The following is a 25,438-nucleotide window of genomic DNA, read 5'->3' on the forward strand; positions in this document are numbered from 1 at the left end:
TGTTGTCATTGTTAAGAATATTCACGAATGTTTTTTTTTCCACTTAGAACTGCCCTATCTAGATTGGCCTCTGACTAGTGCTATGGTTGGTCTTGTGCAGACGCCAAAAATAATCTATGAGGATAATGATGCTTGTGTTGCACGAGTACAAACGGGTTATGTGGCAAAATCACGATCGAAATCTAAAGTTGCGGAGGCCGGGACCAGGCCAGCCCTAGCCCTGGCCCCCCTATGATTTCGAATTTCTACTTAAATCCCTGTATAATTTTTGCAATTTCATCCTATGAGCTTCATATTCTTATGTTTTGGCCCTCCCTAATAAATCATCCTTCTATCTTGGTCCTCCATATATTATATAATTATATTCATGCCTCCGCCCCTGGAAATATATAAACTCCAAGTTTTTCTTCATAAAAGCAGACTCAACCATGCATTAATACTTGTGGAATATTTTCAGATTTCCTTTTACACTTTAAGTTGCCGCGTCCATATGCATATTGGCCACTGATCCTTGTACGTTTGATAAACCCTAGAAGAGTACTCTTGAAGAAAATTAAGCTAAAAATATTTCTAAGAGTGGGAAAAGCAATACACAACTGGCACGGCATCAACGTACAGTGGCGTCTCCGTACATATATAGACCAGGTCAGTTTACTGACTGTCAAAGTTGTTGAACATCTAGTTTGACTGTCGAATCTTAGTGTGTTTGACGGTCGAGTAAATGAATTGACTAATAAATTAGTCTGGCCGGCCGGCAATGACTCAGCTGACATGTACACATGCATCAAGTAGTAATTAACTAAGCAAGGGGAATTAAATCAAGAATGAAGAAAAGCAAATGCATGGTATATATGCACTAGCTAGGGTACTAAAGATCCGGCTCATGACACACTGACACACATGCATCAAGCAATTAACTAAGCAAGGGGAATAAATCAAGAATGAACAGAAGAATAATGATATAGTATTAAGCACTAGGGGTACTACTAAAGAATATGTGTGTTAACTTGCACTACTCAACAACCACTTTTTGGCCTGTGATTTGTCTTTGCTCTTGTTCCATCGATAGATGCAAACATTATTATATGCCTTAAGCGACGTCACTGATCTCCGACCGGTACGTCCACACATATATCCAGATGACAGATTAGTCTCTCGTGTCATAATTAATAAAGTTGATGCTTGTGTGATTCCCTTTGTGTGCCCTCGTGATCTTTGTCTTCTTTTAGTTCCTCATTATCTTACTCCCCACTCGCATGTGCAGCCCCTTTCGTCTATAATCATTGCTAGCTTGGTCGATCGATCGATCATATTCACTTGCAGCTGGGTTTAATTCGTTGATGTTAATTAGACCAAAGGATCGATGCTGATCGCTTGCTAATCGAGATGTTTCAAGACAACGCTTTAAGAAGAGAACGACGACGTCGGCTGTTCGGTCCATCGGAGTCCAGATGGATGTTTAATTTCATCCTAAAGTCGAAGGTTCAATTTAGACAATTAAGTGGAACCAGTAAACTAAACTAAAAGGACTAGCCTTTTTCTCTCAATAATTTGCATTGTTTGGCAACTAGTACAAGTAATTAAGTGCGACTATCTTTTCGATCGACATATCGATCGCTAGCTGCTGGGATGCATGATAAGAACTTTGCAGCATCCATCTGTCATATCGATCCAAAGATCTCTCTCGTTACAACAAGTATATATATTTCATTTCATCAATCGATCAATCGGGGGGCCCGGCTGGCTGCTGGGGCAGCGAAAAAGATTCTTGTGTTGCTGTCTCTACCGCTAACGCTGCCGTTTTAATATACATTAAGCAAATTTATTAGAGTGTCATAAGATTTAGAGAGGATTCCCTGCCTGGCACTGCATACCCCTCTGGTTTTGAGTTTACTCAACGATTTTTTTCCTCTTAATATTGTTTGTTTCATCAATTAACGGAGAACGCGGTGAAGTCAAATAAAAGGCGACGGTGTGCTTCAATAGTACAAAAAAAATAATGTTTCTACCCGAACATCTGTTTCTAGATTCTCAAGGCAACAAAATTATGATATTGCATCCATTTTTGTGTCAAATACTCCCTTATTTTTATAATCTAAGGCATATATTTACGGTTTCATTAAGACAAGACTTTGATTAAGAGTTACTTTGTTAACATGCGTACGTACATTGAAATTGGTATCACGAGATTCGTCTCTAGGAATGCTTACTGGCAATTGAGTTTGTGAATCATGTAAATCACGTATTAATGGAGTAATTCTTGATCAAAATCTAGTCTTAACGGAACCTAGTTAGTACTACGTACGTACATCTTAAATTATGAAAAGGATAGAGGGAATTACTGTACACTCTTAGGACGGCATAAGGAGAAAATTAGCGCTATACTGACCGGTGATTAACGGAATGGTCAGAGTAGAATCAAAACCTCAAAAATGGAAGAGGAGGGAATATATGTACTTCCATAATTAATTAGTTTGCACGTGCAGTGCAGCAGTATTTGTACATGTAAGATTGAAAGCATCATCAAAGTAGGGACCAGATTTCTATGTACGCTTGGATTAATTCGTGTAAGGCTGTGGATCGTCGGATCAAGAGTCTCGGATCAACGCGCGCGTATATATACAAGCATAAAATAAATGGCCAGTACATATGTTGCATAAATGGCCAATATGTTTATTTATTTCATGGTACTATACATCATATATCTAGCTAGCCAGCTACAGTGCAAGGGTTTGATCGTCCAAGATGCATGAATTATTGTGCAGCAGTGTACATACGGAATAACAAGAGCAAGACGCTACAGGTCGTCGTTCCGGCCTGGGTATGATCAGATCCTTATTTTCTCCCAAGCAATCGATGGATGGATGGAAGGGGAGCTAGATACATGCATATATGTACGCACCTTATTTCCCCATTTCTTGTCAATTACGTACATGCTTGCATCCGTATGCGCATGACAATGACAGTGTATATAATTTTGGTCGAATTTTCCCTGCCACGAATCATGTAATTTCTGTTTTCTTGTAGACAAGACCTTTTGCATCGATCGATGGATATATCTCAAAATAATGTATGAAGCAATAAATTAAACCCCAAATATATAAGTCACACGTAATGCGACACGTGTATGTGTACTATATATGACAGCTGACACTTGCAAATTAATGATGCATATATGGGGCCGTGATCCAATGCTTCCTAAGGAGGACCATCTGCCCGGTCTCTTGACTATCTCCAAACGGAGAAAATGGCAATATTCTCTTGATAATTAATTAAGATGGTGTCATCATATACCGGTGAAAAGAAAATATATTCGTTCCGTCCCATAATTCTTGTCGAAATATTACATGTATCCGTCTTTTAGGAATAAATACATTCATTTTTTGAAAAATTTGAAACAAGAATTATGATATAGAGAGAGTATGATGTTATCATACCTTTGCTGAAGATAAAAGGTTAACTTGTTCTCTTTTCTCTCTCCTTGCCACTTCTATGGCCTCTTATGCATTTTTTTTCTTTTGAGTAATCACCATATGAATATATAGAACTCAAAGAATGGTCCCGATACTAGTACCGAATTATATGCAGATAGATATATAGTTCCGGCAACTTTGGGAAACAACATGAGGGGGCAAATTTTGGTCCAACCTTCTGCCATAACCAATGCATATCAAGATGGATGGGAACAACATATACTCATTCCATCCCGAAATAAATGACGTGGATTTGTATATATAAATCGGGGGACACGCATGCATGTTCATTTTTGTAGCCTTGCGTAGCGGTGAAATTAAAATGAAACAATTAAATGAAGCCTGGACCAAATTATGAGTTTGATGCATGTGTCTCCATGCAATTAGAATGGAACAAGCGAGTAGAGTGAAGTTGCTCGATCCCAAAGAACAAGACGCACGCATGTTGCTTAAAGAAGAGCTAGCAATGCATGCAAATCGATCGATCATAGTGGGGACTAATACGTACGTGTACTCCAGTGAGTCTAGCTTAGCTTATCGTGCATTGCATTGCATTTCATTGCATGTCGGGCAATTTGGGGTTTCATCAAAACGAAAAGAAACAAACAAACAAACAAACATTAATGATTATGATACCTAGACAGGGATGAGTACATCGTTTATTGGAGCGTATATATTCAGACAGACAGTGTCAGTGTGTTCCGTGCATGTTTCCGAATACTACATCCAGATAGCTGCTGGTTTATAGCTCTAGATCAATGGCATTTCCAGATCTTGCCTACGCCTAAGCTACATCTATCCATCACTTATATATCTTGCATCAAGTTTAAATTACTCCGTAAAATCCGTACAATATCTCGGTAGTACTATAACATAGGTTGCTTTTTCATTGTAAACCTTCAACTAATGTGTGTTAATTGTGTTCCGAGGTTATAATATGGAGTTTTGTGCCAGGGTGAGGCAACTATGTTTGTGAGCCAGCCTGCCATTCCTGGAAGTGTTTGGGCCGGCCCAGAACAGTTTACCGTCCTATTTATTTCTTGATGTTATATATGGTTTGGGCCTAAATCCTTCCACCTTGCTGCATCCGCTGCTGACAAAAACTGTATAGTCTTCATAATAAATGACAAGAATGCCGAGATTTCTCATACTTAAACCGAGTCGATGTTGTAAATGACAACTCGCTTTTGTAAATGACAAGAATTCACATACTTAAACCGAGTCGATTTTGCAACCGATCATGGAAGGCTCATGACCGTTGTGCTTCGTCGGTACCATATGGAAATAGACCTCCAAAAACTTTATTCCATCACAATTAAAGCTGATAAAAAATTGATGTGATTTCTTGACATATTGTAATTACACTAGGCCCGGGTGTCATCGGTGCAATTTTTTTACCTCCTACTTAATATGGCAACACCGCAATAATGTTGAATACATGAGGCTAGGAAGGCCGAAACTTCGAGGAGCCAAGAACAATCCGCTGATCAAGCGGTGACCTGCTTGACATCGTAAAAATTGTGAGCTAAGGCGTAGGAAAGTGGTTAAGACGGCGAGATTTTGTGATGTCTTGTAATTAGTAGGCATGTAAGCATCATCCACTGGTCTTGTTTACTGTAAAATTGTAAAGATACCCAAAACCTATCCTATCCCCATAAAATCAACCACATCAGAAAAGGTTTTGCAATAAGTTGTAATAGGCACGCGTGGTCGGGTGGTGAACGCATGTAGAAGCCACCCAAAAGACGTGAGCTATAGCTCACAAAGACAACCTAAATAGCGAGATTTTGCAATGTGCCAAAATAAACCTGTGACAATTGGATCACGCGGACGAAAAATTATTGAGATGACCCAAAACCGTGGTGTATGCCCTAGAGAAACCGACAAGAGGGATTATTTCTCGATGTGATTAATACGCCGGCCAGCGTGATCCACTGAATGCATGCCACGAATGACAAGAATGTTTAAAAACCTACAATCATGTGTTATGTACTAACTCCATTCCATAATTCTTATCGAAATCTTACATGTATTTAGACATTTTTCAGAAATAAAAACATCCGTTTTTTTAGCAAATTTGAGACAAAAATTATGAAACAGAAGGAGTACAAAATAATCATGACGAATACTTTTGCTACTATCCGATATGTCAACAACAAAACAAAGTAAGTTACTTGTATAGTTGGATTTTGATTTTCCACACGGAAACAGAAATGGCACCGAATAATAAGTAATAACCCATTCTAGAAGAATTTGAACACTTTACCAATCGATCCCTGGATAAGAAGAGAGAGCCTAGTCCTCTCCCTTTCCCCTCCCTTCCCTAGTCGTCATCCTCGTCGACGGGCTGCCTCACCGGAGTCAGGCGGCGCGGGCGCGGCTCCCCTCTCCTCTCTCCTCCGTGCCGCCGCAGCCAGCCGCCAACAATACCAAGCGTAATCTACTCCCCTGCCCGAACCCCCCTCGCTCCCCCACCCAAATCCTCTCTATTAACCTAATCTCGCCTGCCTAGGGTTTGCGCGAATGGCGGCGGTGCCGCGGCCGTCGTGGTCGCGCTCGGTCAGCGAGACGGTGCGGGGGTCGCACCAGTACACCGTCAAGGGCTTCTCCCTCGCCAAGGGCATCGGTCCCGGCCGCCACCTCGCCAGCGACACCTTCGCCGTCGGCGGCTACGACTGGGCCGTCTACCTCTACCCCGACGGCAAGAACCCCGAGGACAACGCCAGCTACGTCTCCGTCTTCGTCGCCCTCGCCTCCGAGGGCACCGACGTCCGCGCCCTCTTCGAGCTCACCCTCCTCGACCAGTCCGGCCGCGCACGCCACAAGGTCCACTCCCACTTCGACCGCTCCATGCAGGCCGGACCGTACACCCTCAAGTACAGGGGATCCATGTGGTAAATTTTTACCCCTCCAATTGCATTTGCCTTGTTCCTCCTAGGTTTTGCTTAACGGATACTGCTTCGCATTTCTAGTTCTAGGTTGATTGGGCCTTGTGAATGATCACCAGCTAGGCAAAATACTGAAGAAGGTTATCACCATTTGAATAAATGTAGCTGTGACTTATGTATTTGTTGGGCGATATTGCATAATCCCTGGGGTAAGAAACCAAGAATTGCTGGTTCTGATTGCCATAGTCTTAGGTAGGAAATAGTCGATTGGAATTGTGTTTCAAATGATGCAACTGAGGTTCATTAACGGAACCTAATGTGCTCTTCCCGCCTAGGCATCTTTCCTTTCCTGAGTACCTGCATTCTTTGTTTCCATTTCGTAACGGTAGCTAACAGTGGTTTATTCTTTCTAGGGGTTACAAGAGGTTCTACAGAAGGTCACAGTTAGAAACATCAGATTTTCTAAAGAACGATTGCCTAGTAATGAACTGCACAGTAGGTGTTGTCAAGACTCGGCTCGAAACACCAAAGAACATCCAGATTAACGTTCCTCCATCTGACATCGGCCGTTGCTTCAAGGAGCTCCTCAGACTCCGCATTGGCTGTGACATAACATTTGAAGTAGGTGACGAGAAGGTCCAGGCACATAAATGGATTCTTGCTGCTCGTTCCCCAGTATTCAAAGCCCAATTCTTTGGACCAATTGGTAAAGCTGACTTGGACAGAGTTGTTGTGGAGGATGTTGAACCTATCGTCTTCAAGGTACTGCTCACACGCAGACCATGCCGCTTCTCGTTATGTTTTTGTTGGGTTTCCTAGTATACATCCTTTTCATTTATGCTTTTGAGGTATGAGGCAATGTTTTTCCCTATAAACTTTCTCTTGTATATGTATGCTTGCTTTTCCTCTTGATCAAAAGATGTGCAAAGTTCTGTTTGCACATTTGCTTGAAAAATAACTTATATTTTTATTCCTTTTACTCCTTGAGACACGTATAGGTGCAGTTGTAATTTAATTCCCAGCATAATATATAAGTTAATCCCCATAAAGCAAGCATGTTTGGTCTTGTCACATATGAACAATCTAGTTCAGGTTTTGTGTTAGAACCAATTTGGGTCCCATTTTTTATATTAAAATTTGTGCCAGCTTGCCTAAGTTTTTACCTTCCTTTGAAAACAAAGAAGGAAACCCTTGCATGCAGTTAGCGTGCTATTTATTCAAAGTACCCTCTTATGGTAATGTTATAACTTCCCTTCCAATGCAGGCAATGGTGAATTTCATATACTCTGATGAGCTTCCTAGTATTCATGAACTAGCTGGATCTTTCTCAATGTGGACATCAACTGCAGTTATACAGCATTTGTTGGCAGCAGCTGATAGATATGGATTGGACCGGCTACGAATACTATGTGAGGCACAGTTATGTGATGGGCTTACTGCTGAAACAGTTGCGACAACCTTAGCCCTGGCTGAACAGCATCATTGTGCTCAGCTCAAGTCAGCCTGCTTAAAGTTTACTGCTGTCCGAGAAAATCTTGGAGGTATGCTTTGTTCTCTGGAATATTTGTACACCATTTTGTTCATAGAAGACAATGCTATTTGTCTTTTGTTTATCAATATTTCAAAGCATTGGAGTATTTTCTTAGAAGTTTTAGCATAACTAGATCTAAATTATGTGGAGTATTTCCTTCTTTGTGCTATTGTGAGATAAACCACTTGTTTTTAGGTATTTGGAAATGGCAGTTAGAGTGGTGATAAAATAGCTATGATACATGTCATATCCATTTGTTTCATTTAAATTATATTGCTTCATGATTCTTATTCCAATAGCACACAAAATTTCAGATTCTATAACTGCCTCCTTTTTCTTGCTTTGGAAGTTGCCACATGTTTAATTATTTTATTGATATATGTGCTAGCAAAATGGTGACCATATATTAGATTGTTGAGAATATAGTAGGATTGGTAGAACTTTTATTATTATTTTAGTTTCTCTGTAGTGTTGGTATTGTTTTAAGTACTTGTACAGTTGTACTTATGTATCGAGATGGATGCATTGTTTCTAAGGCATCCCTAAAGCATCGTCTAGGCGTCAGACCGCCCTCCAACACCGAAGTGTCGATCTCGCCTTGGAGAGGCACGTACGTCTGCCTTAGGACATTTAGGTGTCCAGGACATTGATTAGGCGTCATAGAGCAACTCCCTGGGCAAATTGGACGCCATATGCAGGTGCAGCAGCCTCCTGTGCGGAAAAATAAAACCCTGAGTACGGGGAGGAGAACTGGAAGCGGGCGGAAGAATTAAACCCTAAGTACGGTGAGAGAGGGATGGCGCAGGTAGCAGACAGCAGTTATCTCTCCAGGTGGAGACCAGCTGCGGGACTCAGATTCAAAGGCCGCAGCCACAGCTTCCTCCTCTGGGCTGGGCTTCTCTCTGGCGCATATATGTCTCCTCTCCTCTCATCTTGCTTCTCCTTTCCCCTCATCTCTCTTCTCTTCCCCGCACCTCTCCATTCTTCCCGTGCCCTCCCCTGCTCTTCAAATTACTGCAATCACTAATTATGATGCCTAAAATCACGGCCACGCAAATCGTGGCGTATTCCTATCCTTCAGATGCTACCTATCAATTATGGTTAGTTACCATGTTTGATTCCCTTGATTGCCATCCCTTGATTTCTTTGATGGCTTTCCCTACGATTCTATCCTTCAGTTAAAATGCTCCCTATTAGTGGATGATGTCCCTATGATTGCTCAACAATTTTAAGGTATGTATCTCTACTCAATAGCTAATATATTATGCTACAATAGTAGGTCTAAGGCGTCGCCTCACCTTACGCTTCAGGCGCTTAAAAGTTGAAAAGAGGTCAGGGCGCCTCGCCTCGCCTTACCGCCTTAAAAACCATGGACGGATGAATATGTACAGACTTTTTACCATCTCTTACATCAAGTAACACAGTTGCTTGTTTGAAACCTTTGGGGATCTTGCAGTTCGGTCCACTAATGCTGAAAACTCCTTGTACTCCCTCCGTCCAACAAAGGATGTCTCAACTTTGACTAAATTTGAATGCATCTATACACTAAGTCATGTCTATATACATCCAAATTTTGACAAACTTGAGACATCTTTTGTTGGACGGAGGGAGTATGTAATAAGTACTACTTTTCCTTATATTTCCTTGAATGTTCTTTGGCAATTAATTCGCCTACCTTTTGTATAAGTAATATTTCTCCTTGTATGTTCTTTGGCAAGTTCCTAGAACAATAGCATGAAAATGCTACCTCCAGATTCAGATACTTCTGCTATCAAAAGCATGTGTTGAGGATAATGCCATTGTCTTTGTACATGGAATTGATGGTTTCTTATTTTTTTGCTATCTAGTGGTGGTACTGTAATCTTTAGTTGTGTTAAACCGAAGAAACATGCTATGATTCCAGTAAGTTTTCCCTGGCCTCGGTAAGGAAACTGAAAGCATAATTCTAGTCAATTGTTATAATAGACTGTTTCTAATACCTGCTCCCTAATCCCTATAAATATATTTCACCTCTTTTAAGAGAAATGTAAATATGACCTCATTCAGTAAAGGAAAATAATACAGACCTTAAGCAGATTAACGTTTTTATCCCCTTTGGATTTGCAAAAAGGTCCTTTGCTCTTCATAGGCATATGTGAAGTGCAGAAGACACGCTAAGGTCGAGCAGTTGACATTCATTGGGACCTTCAGTTCCAATACGCTTGTTGGTATCAGTTTGCCTTTTGTAAATGTAAAACATTTCATGGAAATTTGAGCTCCATTAGTATGCAGTATGGAAATATTTGCGCCAAAGTAATTATCTGCCATTTAGACTCTTTTGAAATATTTGCGTGTGTGGTTAGCTTGGTCTTTTACTCATTCCAAGTTGAGCCTTTTTTACATTCAGTTGGTCCTGTGCTGGCATTTCATCCCAAGTACTAAAATATGTATGTGTGCTAGAGTTCTCATATTTACTTTCGTCGCCTTTGTGCAGTTGTGATGGAGACTGATGGGTTTAACTACTTGGAGGAGACATGCCCATCCCTGCTGTCTGATTTGTTAGCAACCGTCGCGGTAGTGGACGATGATCCTACATCTGTTAACCGGAAAAGGGGAGTTTGTATCAACGAAGATGTGAATCCAGTTGAAAGTGTTGAGGCTAGTGACAGGCGCATCCGCAGGAGGGTTTAGGTGTTAGGTGGAGGTTGTGAACTAATATGTAGCTTATGTGCTTCCCAGAGTTGCTATGAATATGAAGTGCTCAGTGACGGAACTTCGATTTGGATGCGAGTCTCTTGTGAATAATCTCCAATTCTAATGGCGTTAGTTGTAACTTTGTCGCAGATCAGGTATGCGGTAAGAAGATTCTAGTCATGACAGGATGATCCATTCCATTGGCTTGACCGCTTGGGTATGTTGTATGCTGTATTTAGCTATGTAATGCTGAACTGTACTGCTTTCCAAGAAGAAGGCTCTGGTGGGAATGAATACAGACTAGGTATCTTCAGCAGATGCAGCATTTTCTGGTACAATTTTTCTTGTTTGACATCATAATATTATCTCACAACCAAGTCTGAGTCGACAGAAAAAGAAGGAAACCAAGCCTGTATGCAGTGAACAAAACATAGTTGCATTGCGTGCACTGTACATTTATTCAATCAACCACACATTTCAGTCAACCGCTCTCTTAACAGATAACAGTAAAATCATCTCCTCTGCAACAGGTGCATCAGTGGGCAGAGAATCTGCATCTGTTTTAAACCTTGCGGAGCCTGCAACCGAAACAATTTGATATGATGTATCGTAGAAACATAATTGGTTGGCAACATTCTAGCTAGCAGAGAACTGTGATCATGTACCTCGACGACGAAGCAAGACCAGAGCTCATCACCCCGGTACTCCAGCTCTCCTTTCAGTATGCTCAGCTCGAGGCCCTTGAACAAATGTAGAGTCTCAAAAAAGACATCATACTGCTTGCACAACATCTGGGTACAAATAGTTCCACACAATAAGTAACATGGGACATGATCACTAGCACAGCAGCGAAAACTGATTCATGCGCATTTGTTACCTCAATGAGAAGATGACCAGGTTGCTCGAGCTCTTCCACCCTCAGTGGGCAGTTTTCCAGTTGCTTCTTGGCCTCGTAACTGAATTCTTCGTGCACTATTTTGTCCTGAAGCTGTTTCAACATCATGGTATTCACTTGTCATATGGCCGTTACTGCTGACAAGTTAAGATCTAGATCCATGTCCAAGAAAAGGTCAGATCCACAAATATATTACTATCCCTAACATCCTAATGGATCCCAATCCCTTCAATTTCTTCCAACAACTTCTAGGGGCGATACTAATAAGTTGGAAAGATATATATTAGATCTATAATTTCTCGAGATAGCCTTAGTTGAGATTTTTAGATAGTTCTACCATCAGAATCCACTATGATATGGCGACAAGTCGATGGGGATGAGATGTGATATCATGTTAATATGATGAATCATTCGTGAATTCTAAAATCTTTAGTACCACACATAAATTTGAATCCCACCTTCTCAGCTTTCTCAGATACACTTTGGAGGAACAGCATGTGTGTTATTGTTCTGTCCAGGAGAGCATCAATGCTGCACTGTTTTTGCAAGAAGATTCAATCAATGTATTTTTGTCTCTACAAAGAAACAAAATGAAATAAGGGAGATAAATCAAAGAACTTAGAAGATGAACCTTTGATGCATTTGGAATGAGCTCCCTCAGCTCCTTCATCCTATCTTGGATCAGTTGTCTGTCCCTCGGTCTTGGTCTGTGCAGCTCAGTTCTTCTGCATCCATGTTTTACTTCAACTGAATTTCCCTTGCACACGTCTTGAATTGTATGACCTGTGTATTCTTCAGCTATGATCTTGTTGATTACCGTGGGGAACGAAAGATTAATTTTAGGACTTGTGAAGCCTTCATTGACTGAGATAGGTGAAAATTCTTGACCACCTGAAGGATCTGGGACTGACCATTCCTCCAGCCTTAGTGAATGATCTTCTCTCTGAATTGGTGTTTCGCATGAAGTATAATAATCTGTTGAGTGAGAAGAGTCACTGTTTGGGATATTACCAACCTGGTTGGTTAAAGCATCGAGTAAGAATTCTGTATAATCGGCATTCTCGAGATGAGAATAAAAGTATGTTTTGCTTCCATTCGCTTGACGGAGAGAATGGCTTGTAGACTCTTTCTGTTGGAATCTACTATTCCAAATCGAGTTCTCAAGATCTTCCCTGGGCATTGCCTCAGGATCTTTGTGCAGCTTTGAATGAATCGAAAGATTTGAAGTTACAACATCATCATTGAAAACAATAGTGCTGCCATGTCTGTGCTCATGATATTGCTGTGCCATATATGCAGTAAAATCTTCAATATTATCATAAGCTGAATCTTCTATGTTAATTACTGATCTGCAACTCAGTTTGCTATTGGAATTGGTTAACTTGTCCATAAATAATAAGTTTGTCATGTCTGGCTCGTACACTTTCTTGCTGCAAGTAAGTTCAGATGGTACTTCGTGAACATTGGTCCACAGATCACTCTCATTGGCATCGAAGGTTTCATCTGGGCAAGCTCCTATAGTGACATCTTCTAACATTGGAAATTCTGACATAGTGAGGGGATGTGGTATACTAAGATGATCAATGGTCAATAGCTGAGCAGAACTGTTGATCAAATCAAATAAATCATGCGCCAGAACATCTGAAGGATCCACTGATACATTTGCAGTAGGTTTTCTCGAAGTATTTGAGTAGACAAACCCTGTGGCTGAGGGGTCGTAAATCTTATAGAACAAGTCCCTCACGAGTGTCACCAGTGCTGAGCTTTCCAAAACCTGAAGGTCGAGAATTTGCTACACGGGTTAGTTGAAGAGATACAAACCTCGTGAACGCAGAGCCTCAACATTTCTATGTTAAGATTACTCTACAGCATGTTGCTACCACTATCATGTTTTTTTTTTCCAACAATATGCTGATTACGCAATAATGGTGCAGGTTTTTCCAAACCATGTCCCTTGCAGGTTTAAACCTGCTTGGTTTTGTTCTAGAAATGGTAGCGGGCGATGTCTGTTTTTCTCACAAAAAATAATCTAAACCATGTTTTTGCTCTCGCTTAAATATCATAATTCACTAAGCCAACTTGAGGTGAAAACTGAACATACCATACATAAAGAGCCCAGGTGAAGAACTCCATGAGGCATCACTGGTACAAGCAGAACTGTCTACAGGTAATTACACTTGCTGGTTAAACACAAGTATACATTTGTTAGAGGACAAGTGAAAATAAGTGGAACTTACTCTGATTCCTGCTGCAAACTGAAACTGCCAGTCCTCGTGATACTGAAAAGTAAAGTTGTTGAAACTTGAAACCACATCTAGTGCTATGCAAATTCAACAGTTGTGGTGTGGAAAAGTTTAACTCACCTTATACATCAACGTTGAACGAAAATCATTGGCAGAAATCCAGCAATGTTGCCCCGTAACCGCTACTTTACCAATAATTCTGTCAAAATTGGAATTATTACAGAACCAAACAGTAGGCCTAACATCTATTATAAAAATTTGAACAATATGCAGTCATGCTTACTGTTCTCCAAGAGAATATGAGTGACTAAACATGCTCAGTAACGCTGACCCGATGGGGCACAATGGATAGCTTTGATATAGGCCATTGTTGGGCCAAGTAGGTGATATTATCTGATTGTCACTCTCAGCTAGGTCAGAATGACGATCTCTCATTTGGTTGTCTTTGCTCATCTTATCGACATAACCATCGCCCCAAGTCAGGATCCTGAAAGTTAACTTATCGATCATGCAATTGAAAGAGTGAATGATGGCTTGTTACAAACTAGAGTGATAATTGCAAATTCTAAATGCCAATCCATAAAAAAATTCTTATAGCAAGTTACTAGTGCATGCCAACTGCATATAGAAATTGTGGGCTTATGTTTTTCTGACTTTAAACTGCAAGAAATGCGCGCTTGCATTCCGATATATAGATACATATATTAGTTTTTGCAAAGTGAGACACCAGAATGCGACCTTCGAGGATCGAACGCTGGTGCGCAGCCAGCATACCTTGCTGGGCTGACCACCCAAACTGAGCTTGGTTCTCTGGGCTTATGTTCCATGCACATCATCCATAAAACCAGTAGCTCTAGTGTCAGTCATAACTTAAGTTGTCAAATTAATTGAATGTACTTGAAGGATGGTACAGTAAGGACTTCACATGACACGAGAATCATCATCATCTCGTGTCCTGTTCATTATTTTTTCTTTGATGCATGGTGTCAGTTCAATACTGTTGTCCTATCAGATAAGTAATAGACAAAGATAACAAAGAGTAGGACTTACCCTGGCTTTTCTCTTTTGAATGACCAAAAAACTGCATACTTCCATAGCCCATCGGAACAAAAGCCTCGCAAAAATTCTGTGTTGAGCTCCATGAGCCTATAGCTCAAATCTCATGCACAAACACAGGCTAAGAGAGGTGGCGGACCACGAGCGAGATTTCAGAAAATACGAAGGGGCTAGCTGCAACGATAAGACGCTCGACCTGCTTGCTTCCACCGCAAACAAGCTCGTTGTTTGATCAATTGGCCCAAGAAATCCAGAAGCACAACTCCCATAACTCTTCCTCACTCACCCACTCACTTGCAGTGCAAGCCTGCCCTCTGAAGCACCCTGAGAGATTAAAAGCAAGAAGCACAAGAATTGCTACCAAGGAAGGCAGATATTTTGAAGGTTCTGCAGGTCACTGACATCCAGAAAATTCAGTGCTCAGGCTTATGTTCAAGCGGCAACATCTTGACAGCAGCTCCTGCAGACCTTAATGCAAGAGCGTGAGGTTTTCTGCTTGACAGTCTGGTGCTGCAGGGTTTTTTATTCAGACATCAGAGATAATGACTTTGAGAAACGTATGAGAAATAAGAGCAAAGTGATTGTAGGTTGGGAAAATCAAGGAACAGGTCATGCACTTCAATTAGTACCTAGAACATCTAAACATGTGGGTCATGACTTGTGAGATATACAAACTTACTAAGTTCATTAGCGTGCATATATTCCCTAAAGACAAAGGAAGTGGACAAAAGAGGCGGAAACTTCCTAAGAACAAAGCTTCCATTTCGGATGTGCAAGAAAGCCAAAACGATCGACAAGAAAAGGTTTGGTCTGATTATAGCTAACAAGGTTTTGATGAGAGCTGGAACTTACTGGAGTATGATGAATCTGCAGAAGTCAGCAAACGGCGAGAGATGAGAGGTGATGCCAAGCAAGCAGGTGCCTTTGAATTTTTTTAGGCGGACATGAGAGGCCTCTTATCAACTCCACTTAATTTTTAAGGGAAAGATCCTTCCAGCCACTGGCTGTCCTGTTATCAGTTAAATAATAATTTGGTCTACTAAAATACTACTATATTCTCTAGTATAGTGCAAATTGTACTTTAGTACTAGTTCAAGTGTTCCATTTCATGGCCCCAGTTGGGAGTTGCAGACCCTAGGCAACATGGATGGTCAGATGGAGGTGAATGGAGAAATGAGTTAGCACTAACATTAAGCTTGAACAAAGAGTTGGTAGGTAATAGCATCCAGCTACCGTGTGATAAGTGAAAACGTTATAGATTGCTTTGGGATTTTATTTCTGCAGAATGAGGAAAGTTCTGCCATCACCGAAGGTGACATATAGAAAGAAGAAACTGCACAACCATACGACATCAATGCCCTCACCATGTACTGAATAAAACACAGTATAAGACAAGAAAGTAGGGGCAAAGTAAACACTCCATGTTGTCTTTGTATTATAGTACCTAGTCCAGATTTAATTGAAAAGGCTTATCTTTTAGTATTCATTTTCTTTTATATTGTGATGACATAGGCTGAGGATGTAACCTGCCGACCAGTTTTGGGAAACGTGTAAATAAAGAAATGGGAACCTCTCTCTGTCTGCATATATGTTGTTTATGTTGATTCCATCTTGTGGTTCAGTAGGTCAACTCATAGAACTACTATTTTATTAGCAAGCATGCATCAAAGATGAATGAATACTTCCAACTGTAGGATAAGAATATTATCTGATGCTGAAAGCTTGCCCCCATATTATTTCCTTTTGTCAAATCATAATTTAGCCTGAATTCCTTCTAAGTCAACCAGAAGTATTTCATGAAGTGCCTGTTTACATCTCTACTGCTCTTCCAAACAGCTATGAATTAAAGAGCGAGACTACAAAGATTACGTTTAGTACGACTTACAAAATTACAAGTGCATTTCTAGTGCAAATGGAAGCTAACTAAAGAAATTCTGGTTTCTGGAATGAACATTGCATTGCACCAAACCTGCAACTTTAGCGGTGCACTATGAATCATTTTGCTACAAATGAGTGTAAGAACTATGCATGCACGTTCCAGCTACGAGGAAAAGGGCGGGCCTACCCTGCTTTTGATCCAACAAAATGAGCACAATGTTCAATGGTAAGAACTACAAGTTCTGTATGCCAAGTGCTACATTCTGGTGAGATTTTAACACCTCAAGAATACATATTAATCCTCAGTTCCATTCTTATTGACTGTATGCAGCCAGTTGACTTGTACCTCTATGTATAGAGCCATCATAGTACAATTTAGGAAGACAGAAACAAATTTCTTGTATAAAGCCATAACTAGAATAAATAGTATATACCTTCTTTGTTAATCATCAGCGCTTCACTGTGTGAATATAGTTATCTGGAAATCAAATATAAACCAGGGTAATTCATAACTTTCAAGGAGACCCATTATGATAGAACTACTGTGGAGCTGCCATTTCCTTGAAAACCCATTATAGATGCTTCTTAGGGCCATTTCGGCAGACTGTTGAACATTTTTGTTTCCATATGTCATGTGTTCTTTGGAGGAGGGTTGGCAGATTGAAACCATTTCCAGTTGCAGGGAAAACACAGTTCTTGTCGGTAAATAGACAAAGCACATTACACCAGTTTACAGTAGTGTGGTTCTCCATCTGAACATGGAAATAACATAAATGCATCGTTAGTTAGTAGTCCCAGAAGACAACAAAAGGTAATGAGGATGCAAGGTCAGGCATCATAGCATATTTTATCTTGGAGACAGTTGAAAATCTCAAATATTTCCAGGAAAAATACTTTAAAACAGCCCTGACCACTAACCTCTTAATGCGAAGCACCTTGAAACTTACTACAGAGGACTCTAAATACAAGGAGAGTGAAGCATAGAGAACTACGACAGACCTTTGTATTCCTGCATCTAGGAACAAATGCTCTCCATATTCTGAGCAGAATATGATAACATAGCCATGATGTAACAAAGTTGCTTCCAGCCAATATTTTGAGGACCTGATGCTATAAGCACTTCTTGTGTGTGTTTTCGAACAACCACTCCTTGCGATTGACTGCATCAAAGCTATGCTGGCTTAATGTTTGTGAATGACTGATGCCATGAGGCAACCATCTTAAATATATTTTGTCTGTCGATGTTTTCTATTCAATTTGTTATCTCTCACTCCTTCGTGCAGTACTTCATAAGTAGGGTAACTAATGTGACCCTTCTTCATCAAGTCCTCAACAAGTATCTTTGGTGCCGCTATTTTCTTCTTGTCAGCACTGAAGATGGTATCTACAACCTCAGGAACAACTCCAATTCTCACCATGATACGAATAACACCAACAGCCTCCAAAATCCGATGGTTCACTGTTAGTGTATTTAGCACGCGGCCAAAAGTTGCCATCGATGGAACGAAACCCTTGTTTATCATTTCCACGAGATGCTCGTATGCGCAGTCAACACTTGCAGCCTTGCATGATCCATCAATTAGGACACGATAAGTATATGAATCAGGTCTGTGGCCCTTCTTGACCATTTCAGCAAAAATATTTTCGGCCATTTGCATATCCAGCTTACTGCAATATGCACCAATTAGGATATTAAATGTATCAGCTGTTGCGGAGTACCCTCTTTCCTCCAATTTCTGAAACAGTACGTACGCTCCCTCAAGCTCACCATTCCTACAGAATCCATGAATAAGTGTGTTGAAACTGACTGCATCAGGAGTTAGTCCTTCTTGACTCATCCTCACTATAACCCCAGAGGCATCTTCCAGTTTATTGGACTTGCAGAAATTCTCTATCAGTATGTTGTAGGTAATAGTGTTTGGGCGGCATCCTTTAAGGGTCATCTCTCTGAATGTTTCGTTGACTTCATTGGTCTTCCCAGCCTTGCAGAGACCATTAAGAACCGAATTGTACGTGATAGCATCAGGGGTGATGCCGTACGTCCACATCCTTTCAACAAGCTGAAGAGCACTGTCCAGCTTCAACCTCTTGCAGTACCCATCAATCAACGTATTGAAGGTGAAGACGTCAGGAAGGTATCCTTTCAAGATGGCATCGTTCATGACAACTGTGGCATCCGAAATATTCCCCATTTTGCATAGCCCGTTGATAACGATGTTGTATGTCCAAATGTCAGGATGGCAGCCGTCCTCAGACATCTCATTCATGACCTGCAAGGCCTGCAAGATCAGCCCCTGGCGACAGAGCCCCTTGATAAGAGAGTTGTACACGACAAGATCGGGCTTCAGTTCTTTTGCCTGTGCCTCATTAAACAGCTCCAGCGCTCTCTCGACATCACCCTCAGCACACAGCCCGTTGATCAAGGAGCAATATGTGACCCTGTCTGGTACAAAACCTTTAAAGACGGCGTCTTTCAAGAGCTCAGTAGCTTCTTGCATCAGGCCCATCTTGCAGTAGCCGTCAATGATGGTGTTGTAGGTGAAATCATCGGGCATGCATCCCCGGTTCATCATCGTACGAAGGTAGCCTGCGGCTTCCCAGGCTTTGGAGCCCTTACAAAGGCCACGAACGAGCGTATTGTAGGTCACAACGTCTGGAATGATATACTCTTCCATCCCTTGCACAAGTGCAACGGCTTCAGCCAACCTGCCGCATTCACAGAGCCCCCTGATCCAAATATTGTAGGTGAACCGGTTGACCAACATCCCCCGCTTAATGACCTTAGCAAGAAGTGCGGCGGCCTCCCAGATATCCCCTTTCTTGCAAAGGTCATGCAGGACCCTGTTGAAAGTGGCAAGGTCAGGGAACGCCCGAGCCTCCTGCAGCATTTCGTCGAACAGGCAGCGCGCGTCGTGGGCATGGCCGTGCGCGTAGAGGCCGCTGACGACGGTGCAGTAGGCGACGGGCCTGGCATGGAAGCCACGGTCGGGGAAGGTTCGGAGGAGGCGGAGCGCGACGTGAGGGCGGGCGGTCAGGCAGAAGGAGCGGAGGCGGACGGTGTGGGTGTGGAGGTCGGGGGAGACGCCGGCGGCGAGCATCCGGACGTAGACCTTGTGCGCCTGGGCGTGGTGGTGCGCGTGGACGAGGGCGTCCATGATGGCGTTGTAGGCGGGGGCCTGCGGCGGGCAGGCGTAGAGGTCCATCCGCTCGAAGGCGTCGGCGGCGGCCTGGAGGCGGCCGGCGCGGGCGAAGGCGCGGATGGCGGCGACGTAGAGCGGGTGGAGGGAGTCCGGCGGGGACAGGGCGGAGCGCGCGGAGGATAGCGCGGCGTCGACGGCATCGACGCTGCCGGTGGATGCGAGGCGGTGGATCAGCGCGCCGTACGCCGGGACCGTCGTCAGAGCGCGTCCTGGCGGCATTCGCTGCTGGTCTTGTGTCTTCATTTCTCAAAGGCTAGGCTGCTTGTCACGTCTAATGGGCTGGACTGGGTTTGCATGGGCTTGAGTTTAGCCGATGCTTGATTTACAGCCCACCTGGATGGCCCATACTATGATCAAAAATTTCCTCCACTCAAAAAAAAAGGAAAATCGATTTTTTTTTCTCTTTTGCGTGTGGATCAACAGAAGCTGCAATTTTTAATGGCTGGTTTAGCAACAGAATAAAGAGTCAACGGTTCTCGCTCTGGTCCCACCTATCATTCTGCCACACTGGATTACATATTGTATCGAGAGAGAAAAAAAAACGAGAGGTGGCAAGCTTGTGCAAGACTGCACATCTGCTATCCAAATGAAACCGAGCTAGTCTTCCGCGGCTCGAAATTTCGTCTCAATCACCGGCCATTTGTCATTCTCGTCTCAATCACAAGACATGCAAAAGAGGTTAAAATTAATCTGGACCGAATCGAATTTAAATGTTCCTTATACTTATTCAGTTTGACCGCAGACAATTTAAAAGCTAGAGCTAGCTAGCACGTATACTAGTCATGGAGAGGATCGATTGATTACCCGCGGATGGATATTGGCCGGATATATTCGATTAATTATTCGGAGCTAGCAAATCTGGATTGATCGATATCGAGGTTAGTATAACTTATAATAAATATATGATCATCAGTCATTCGATCGGATCTTAGTTTCAAGATAAGGATGTGTATATAGCGAGCGAGGTCTCCATCTGTTGTCCCATGCTCATGTGCATGCATCGCTATCACCAAAGATATCGTGGAATATATCTGCTGCATGATGGATGGATACATCGATCGAGAGAAATGTAATTCCTTAATTTCCTTCCGTTTTAATCCGAAGATCTCAAAATCTACATATGGAGCAACCTATAGATCCTAGCTAGCTAACCAAATTGTGGTGGTCAATTGATCACATGCATGCGATTGATGCGTGCACGGATATCGATGGGGCAAGTTAATTAAATTATTGCATATCTAGCAGACAGAAAGAGAGGAATATATAATCGGATCGATCCATATCATGCATGTGTGCATATACATATGCCTAGCTAGCTAGGTAATGGAGTCCATGCATGCATGACTAGATGATGCTTGTTTGATCGATCGATATACTTATATTCGATCCGTTTGCTAGCTAGCTGTTGCTGATTATATGGATCCGGTAATTGACCGTATCAGATCCGATCACATGCATCCACCTGGGAAATTAAGCTAGATCGATCGAGATAGATAGATATATACTAGGATTTTCTGCTTTTGCTTCTACTAGTACGGATTTGGACGAATATATAAGATCCCACCTCTTGTCACAGTACTACATGTATATTTTCTTTTCTTTTCTTTTTGTGTGACAGTTTTTTTTTTGCATGCATGAGACGAATCACGTAACCAAATCATGGTGATTTTATTGTTACTTGATCATGCATGTAGTACTAGGCAGCGTTGGAAAGGAGAGCTAGCTAGCTAAGGTGCATGAGACAAATTTATACGGGGATCGGAGCTATAGGTGCAAGTACCAAAGTACCGGCCGGCCATGAATTAACGGACTTACCGGTCATGCATGCATCGGAAATAGGACACGTATGGCTGTCGATGGCCGTGTCATGCATTCATGATCAAGTACACTGTGCCGGCGGTCAAAGCTAGATCGAGGCCGCACGCATTTGAGTTTATGACCTTCATTTCGTACTTACTCCACTGGCCGGCCGGTACTTATTGCAACCGCCACCTGCAAAATGCAAACCTACCTCAAGTACACTTCTCATGCACCTACAAGCTCTGCTGCGCGCAGTACAGTACGTCTCCATCCACTCCTCCGACAAAAGAAATACGGAGTAGGTAGACTTTTTTTGAATGCTCAGAGTGGCAAAACACAAGATTTTTTTTTTGAATGCACCGGCCGCCCAAGTGGCAAACATAGTGAATAGTAGACAGATCCGGCCTGGGCGGCCGGTGCATCCACAGTGAATAGTAGATAGATCGATCGGACCATTAACCGGAGATCGAGCATGGCCGGGCAAAAGCTATCCATATGTAGCAAGCAAGGCCGTTTTGTTTAATTGGAGCCATATATGTATGCATGCATGGAGATATACATATTTCGGTCTCTATCCGAGATTACAATTTTTACGAGTCGCCTGATTTTTAAGAAAAATAATTAAATCTTAATTAGTTGTAGCGTCAGAGCCATTCGATCAAGATCTCAAGTGTTATCTTCACTTTCTATTCTTACATGTGTTGCCGTTAATCCAATGATTCGACTTAATTTTATAACTAAAAATCAGAAAAGTTCTACTAGATAGTAAACCCGTTTTTAAATAGCTCACCGGTTTTGCCACCTGCTCATACGCACATATATTTTTCTCTCTCGCTTGTTGGAACGATCAGCAGCATCGTGATATGTGGACGACATGATCGTGGCCGTCGAGTGATGGATGATGGACACGAATCAAGGAAAAGAGGATCACTCACGCACGCGACTTATCCTTTAATTTGCATCCTCGTCTATCCATCCATCTTAGCTATTGTGTACCGTGCGTGCATGCGTCGGCCGGTGCCAAAGTCGCCGGCCGGGCCTCCGTCCCGAATTAACTGTCTTGAATTTGTATAGATTTTTATACAAATCGATCCACTCAGTTGATTTGAGACGGAGGGAGCAAGTCAGTAGTCAATGTGTGTAGACCAACAAGCGGTCCAAACAAACCCCACATCGATCAGTCAGTCAGCAATTGAAGCCGACAGCAGTAGAGTGAGCTAGGGGAGTAGCCAAATTTAATTAATCCACCTTCCGTCCTCCTACATATCTTCTCGCTAGCTAGCTACCTCCATCATATCTTTCTCTATACCAGTCAGAAAACTCAGAAGCCAGAATCCAGTACTAGTGTCTCCACAAGACCGGCCGCAAGGATCAGCCGATCGACCAGTCATTAGTATTACTAGCTTCTGCTGCTGCTACTACTACTGATCCACTATGGAAGGGAAGAAGAAGCCTGCTGCTGCCGGCGCCGGGTCGAAGACGAACGGGAGCTCCATCGTGGACGACCTCTTCGGGCCCAAGCCTGATGCCTCCAACTCCTCTTCCTCCTCCGCCAGCTACTTCAGCACCGTTTTCCCAACTCCATCCGAGGTAATACACTCACGTCCTGTTTCTAATTCTCTCTGCGATTCCGTCTGTAACTAATTCTATGCCTGTCTTAATATTGGCCTCCATGCAAGCTCTATATTCTCTTCGATATATTCATCCGCCTTTTTCGCTTCTTTTTTCCTCCGGAAAATTAAAAACGGAGTATACAAATCAATCTTAACTAAAATATGTATCAGCTGCACGTACTCGATCGGCTCATGTTACATACATGCATGTAACATATATTATACACATCCTTCATGCATGACACATGGTCGAGCATTATTGTGATCGATGCATTACACATGGACTGCTCGAATATATATTAACCTCTTTCTTCTCTTACCTGGAAGCAATTTTGTTGATCCGTTTCATAGCATGCACATGCATCCGTGTGCATATATCTTAATTAGCTACCTACCTGTATATGTAGTATGAGTTACTTACCTGTAGAGCTGCAACTTTGTGAACCTCAGTGTACCTTTTGACCCTTTTTAGTTTAACCAAATGAACTAAATTTTTAAAATGACACAACTTTTTTAAAAACTAGTTCATTTGTTTGAACTAAGGAGAGGAGGGTCAAAACGTACCCTAAGGGTCACCATGTTGCACCCTGCTTACCTGTATATTAATGGCAATTTGTTGATGGATGCATGGCTGCAGGCGGCGGGGAAAGATGCGTCACGTCGGGCTCAATATGGTAATCAGTCAACAAATCAAGTACAGTACGTACTGCGGCAATTAACATGGTGAATTCATTGCAAATTAACTGAGATTTTGATTGATATTGCAGCAGCATCCGGGAACAAATCATCGTCGTCGTGGACTGGGCAGCAGCAGCAGCAGTACGGTTCAGGGTCACCTGAGTCTCCTTACTTCGGCTCCTCCTCCGTCCACTACGGCGGCCGGGACTTGTACACCCCCGGCAACGTTAACGGCGATCAGAGCAAGACTCATCACGGAGGACCCATTCGTAAGCATAATAAGGTCGACGACGGCGACACCTCTGGAGCAGCCACCCGGGGTGACTGGTGGCAAGGTACCTCCCTAGCTCAGCTCAGTTTCTTCCTTTACATATATGCATCTACTAGCTCCTGTGTTGATGTGCATGCATCCAGACTAAGTAGACTAATCACTTTCATCTTGACTCAACTTCCAGGTTCCCTCTACTACTAGCAAGTGCATGCACAAGCAGCAGCCTAGCCAGTCCTGGGCGTTAGCCTTCCTTGGAACATAATCTGTAACATGCATTATGCATGCCAGCTTCATCAATTAGTCGATCGATCAATTATTATGTAAGAACTTATGTTAGTCTCTTTGATGCATCTGTGTGTATTATATAATATATATACTAGTAAGGTGTGTCCGTGCGTTGCAATGGAATAAATGGATCGTATCGAGACACCGATTAAAATTTCAATGTATCTTATACACACGCCGATTGTGATATGCTGCGCTTACGTCGCAACAAACACCGTCTTCTTCCTGTTTTTGACCCTCTCCGGTGACCACACGGCGCACTCCTACGTTGACAGTTGACACGTGTTTTCCGCACCCTCCATATCTCAACTTTGGGAGATCCAGAGGGAAATACGTACAGAGATTTGCAAGACACATGTTGCTTGATCATCCGTTTCTTCTATGATAGCATCTAGACTTCTCTATTCGCACTTTGGTCTAACAGCTAGTGGAAACAACTCCATGCTTTTATCCAAATCAAATTATGTTCTGTGTGTACTGAAAAGTACCCTGTTTTTTTAGACTAACTTGGTTTCCTGGCCAACCGATTATAGCATGGTAACTGTCATGCTGCACAAACTTTTATAACTGCCATGCTGTTTGCTTTTTGGCTCTTTTTGCCGGATTTGGCCCATTCGGCCTGTTTAAAAAATATAGAAAATTAACTGAGCCAACGGATGGGTGCGGCCCACTGTTGTGTCGTGCGCGGGCCGTCCAACGTGCCAAGGAATGAAAAAAAAACATGGCCCAATTTGTGTCTTGTGCCTGTCTCGATCCGAAAAAAGATGTCGTGTCGTCCTTTGGGGCGGGCTTTTTTTTATGCACCTCGGGCCGGCCCGATGGCCACCTTTAGATCCATGACAAGGTTTGGTCTCACATATAAGTCAACGGTGGGACGGGGTGGCTACAGATCACCACCACCAAATGACTTGTTTATAAGAGTAAATATATATATTTAACTGTTGTATTTCGGGC

At 42.4% G+C, this 25,438-nt stretch overlaps 3 protein-coding genes across 6 annotated transcripts; 2 read left to right on the forward strand and 1 right to left on the reverse strand.

The window, feature by feature from the left end:
• Window positions 1-5,743: 5,743 nt before the first annotated feature.
• On the forward strand, window positions 5,744-10,863 carry LOC100828421 (BTB/POZ and MATH domain-containing protein 3). The gene is made up of 5 exons (XM_003557665.4): window positions 5,744-5,908; window positions 5,986-6,367; window positions 6,775-7,123; window positions 7,626-7,902; window positions 10,366-10,863. Exons 2-5 carry the CDS (start codon window positions 5,997-5,999, stop codon window positions 10,560-10,562), a joined length of 1,194 nt encoding a protein of 397 aa, XP_003557713.1. The 5' UTR covers window positions 5,744-5,908; window positions 5,986-5,996; the 3' UTR covers window positions 10,563-10,863.
• Window positions 10,856-20,236, reverse strand: LOC100839971 (transcription factor EMB1444-like). Of its 3 annotated transcripts, XM_024455443.1 has the most exons (13): window positions 17,637-17,854; window positions 17,072-17,389; window positions 15,612-15,768; window positions 14,754-15,269; window positions 13,987-14,190; window positions 13,824-13,902; window positions 13,698-13,739; window positions 13,562-13,621; window positions 12,092-13,234; window positions 11,919-11,996; window positions 11,443-11,553; window positions 11,231-11,356; window positions 10,856-11,143 (listed from the first exon to the last, which is right to left on the reverse strand). In XM_024455443.1, the coding sequence occupies exons 4-13, from the start codon at window positions 14,843-14,845 to the stop codon at window positions 11,078-11,080; spliced, it is 2,001 nt and encodes a 666-aa protein (XP_024311211.1). In that variant the 5' UTR covers window positions 14,846-15,269; window positions 15,612-15,768; window positions 17,072-17,389; window positions 17,637-17,854; the 3' UTR covers window positions 10,856-11,077. The 3 variants fall into 3 exon arrangements, 1 of the variants encoding a protein (XP_024311211.1); XR_002960729.1 differs by lacking the exons at window positions 10,856-11,143; window positions 11,231-11,356; window positions 11,443-11,553; ... (4 more) ...; window positions 13,824-13,902; window positions 13,987-14,190 and having other exon boundaries at window positions 14,848-15,269; window positions 17,556-20,236; XR_002960728.1 differs by lacking the exons at window positions 10,856-11,143; window positions 11,231-11,356; window positions 11,443-11,553; ... (6 more) ...; window positions 14,754-15,269; window positions 15,612-15,768 and having other exon boundaries at window positions 17,290-17,389; window positions 17,637-20,236.
• Window positions 20,237-22,782: 2,546 nt separating this feature from the next.
• LOC100840587 lies at window positions 22,783-24,626 on the forward strand. Of its 2 annotated transcripts, none has more exons than XM_014896568.2 (4): window positions 22,783-23,227; window positions 23,888-23,924; window positions 24,021-24,263; window positions 24,384-24,626. In XM_014896568.2, exons 1-4 carry the CDS (start codon window positions 23,072-23,074, stop codon window positions 24,398-24,400), a joined length of 453 nt encoding a protein of 150 aa, XP_014752054.1. In that variant the 5' UTR covers window positions 22,783-23,071; the 3' UTR covers window positions 24,401-24,626. The 2 variants fall into 2 exon arrangements, with proteins under 2 accessions (XP_014752054.1, XP_010228488.1); XM_010230186.3 differs by having other exon boundaries at window positions 22,791-23,227; window positions 24,018-24,263.
• The last annotated feature ends 812 nt before the right edge of the window (window positions 24,627-25,438 follow it).

This window comes from Brachypodium distachyon, chromosome 1 (genome assembly GCF_000005505.3).
Source record: "Brachypodium distachyon strain Bd21 chromosome 1, Brachypodium_distachyon_v3.0, whole genome shotgun sequence".
Taxonomy (NCBI): domain Eukaryota; kingdom Viridiplantae; phylum Streptophyta; class Magnoliopsida; order Poales; family Poaceae; genus Brachypodium; species Brachypodium distachyon.

Bases quoted from the DNA above. Each gene is read 5' to 3' on its own strand.
- LOC100828421 (XM_003557665.4), top strand. From the start codon at position 5,997: ATGGCGGCGGTGCCGCGGCCGTCGTGGTCGCGCTCGGTCAGCGAGACG. The intron at 6,368-6,774 runs GTAAATTTTTAC...TATTCTTTCTAG, and splicing joins AAGTACAGGGGATCCATGTG to GGGTTACAAGAGGTTCTACA. The intron at 7,903-10,365 runs GTATGCTTTGTT...GCCTTTGTGCAG, and splicing joins TGTCCGAGAAAATCTTGGAG to TTGTGATGGAGACTGATGGG.
- LOC100839971 (XM_024455443.1), bottom strand. From the start codon at position 14,845: ATGGAGCTCAACACAGAATTTTTGCGAGGCTTTTGTTCCGATGGGCTA. The intron at 11,554-11,918 runs GTGGGATTCAAA...ATGTTGAAACAG, and splicing joins TATCTGAGAAAGCTGAGAAG to CTTCAGGACAAAATAGTGCA. The intron at 11,357-11,442 runs GTAACAAATGCG...ATTTGTACCCAG, and splicing joins CTGGTCATCTTCTCATTGAG to ATGTTGTGCAAGCAGTATGA.
- LOC100840587 (XM_010230186.3), top strand. From the start codon at position 23,072: ATGGAAGGGAAGAAGAAGCCTGCTGCTGCCGGCGCCGGGTCGAAGACG. The intron at 23,228-23,887 runs GTAATACACTCA...GCATGGCTGCAG, and splicing joins TTTTCCCAACTCCATCCGAG to GCGGCGGGGAAAGATGCGTC. The intron at 23,925-24,017 runs GTAATCAGTCAA...TTGATATTGCAG, and splicing joins GTCACGTCGGGCTCAATATG to CAGCATCCGGGAACAAATCA.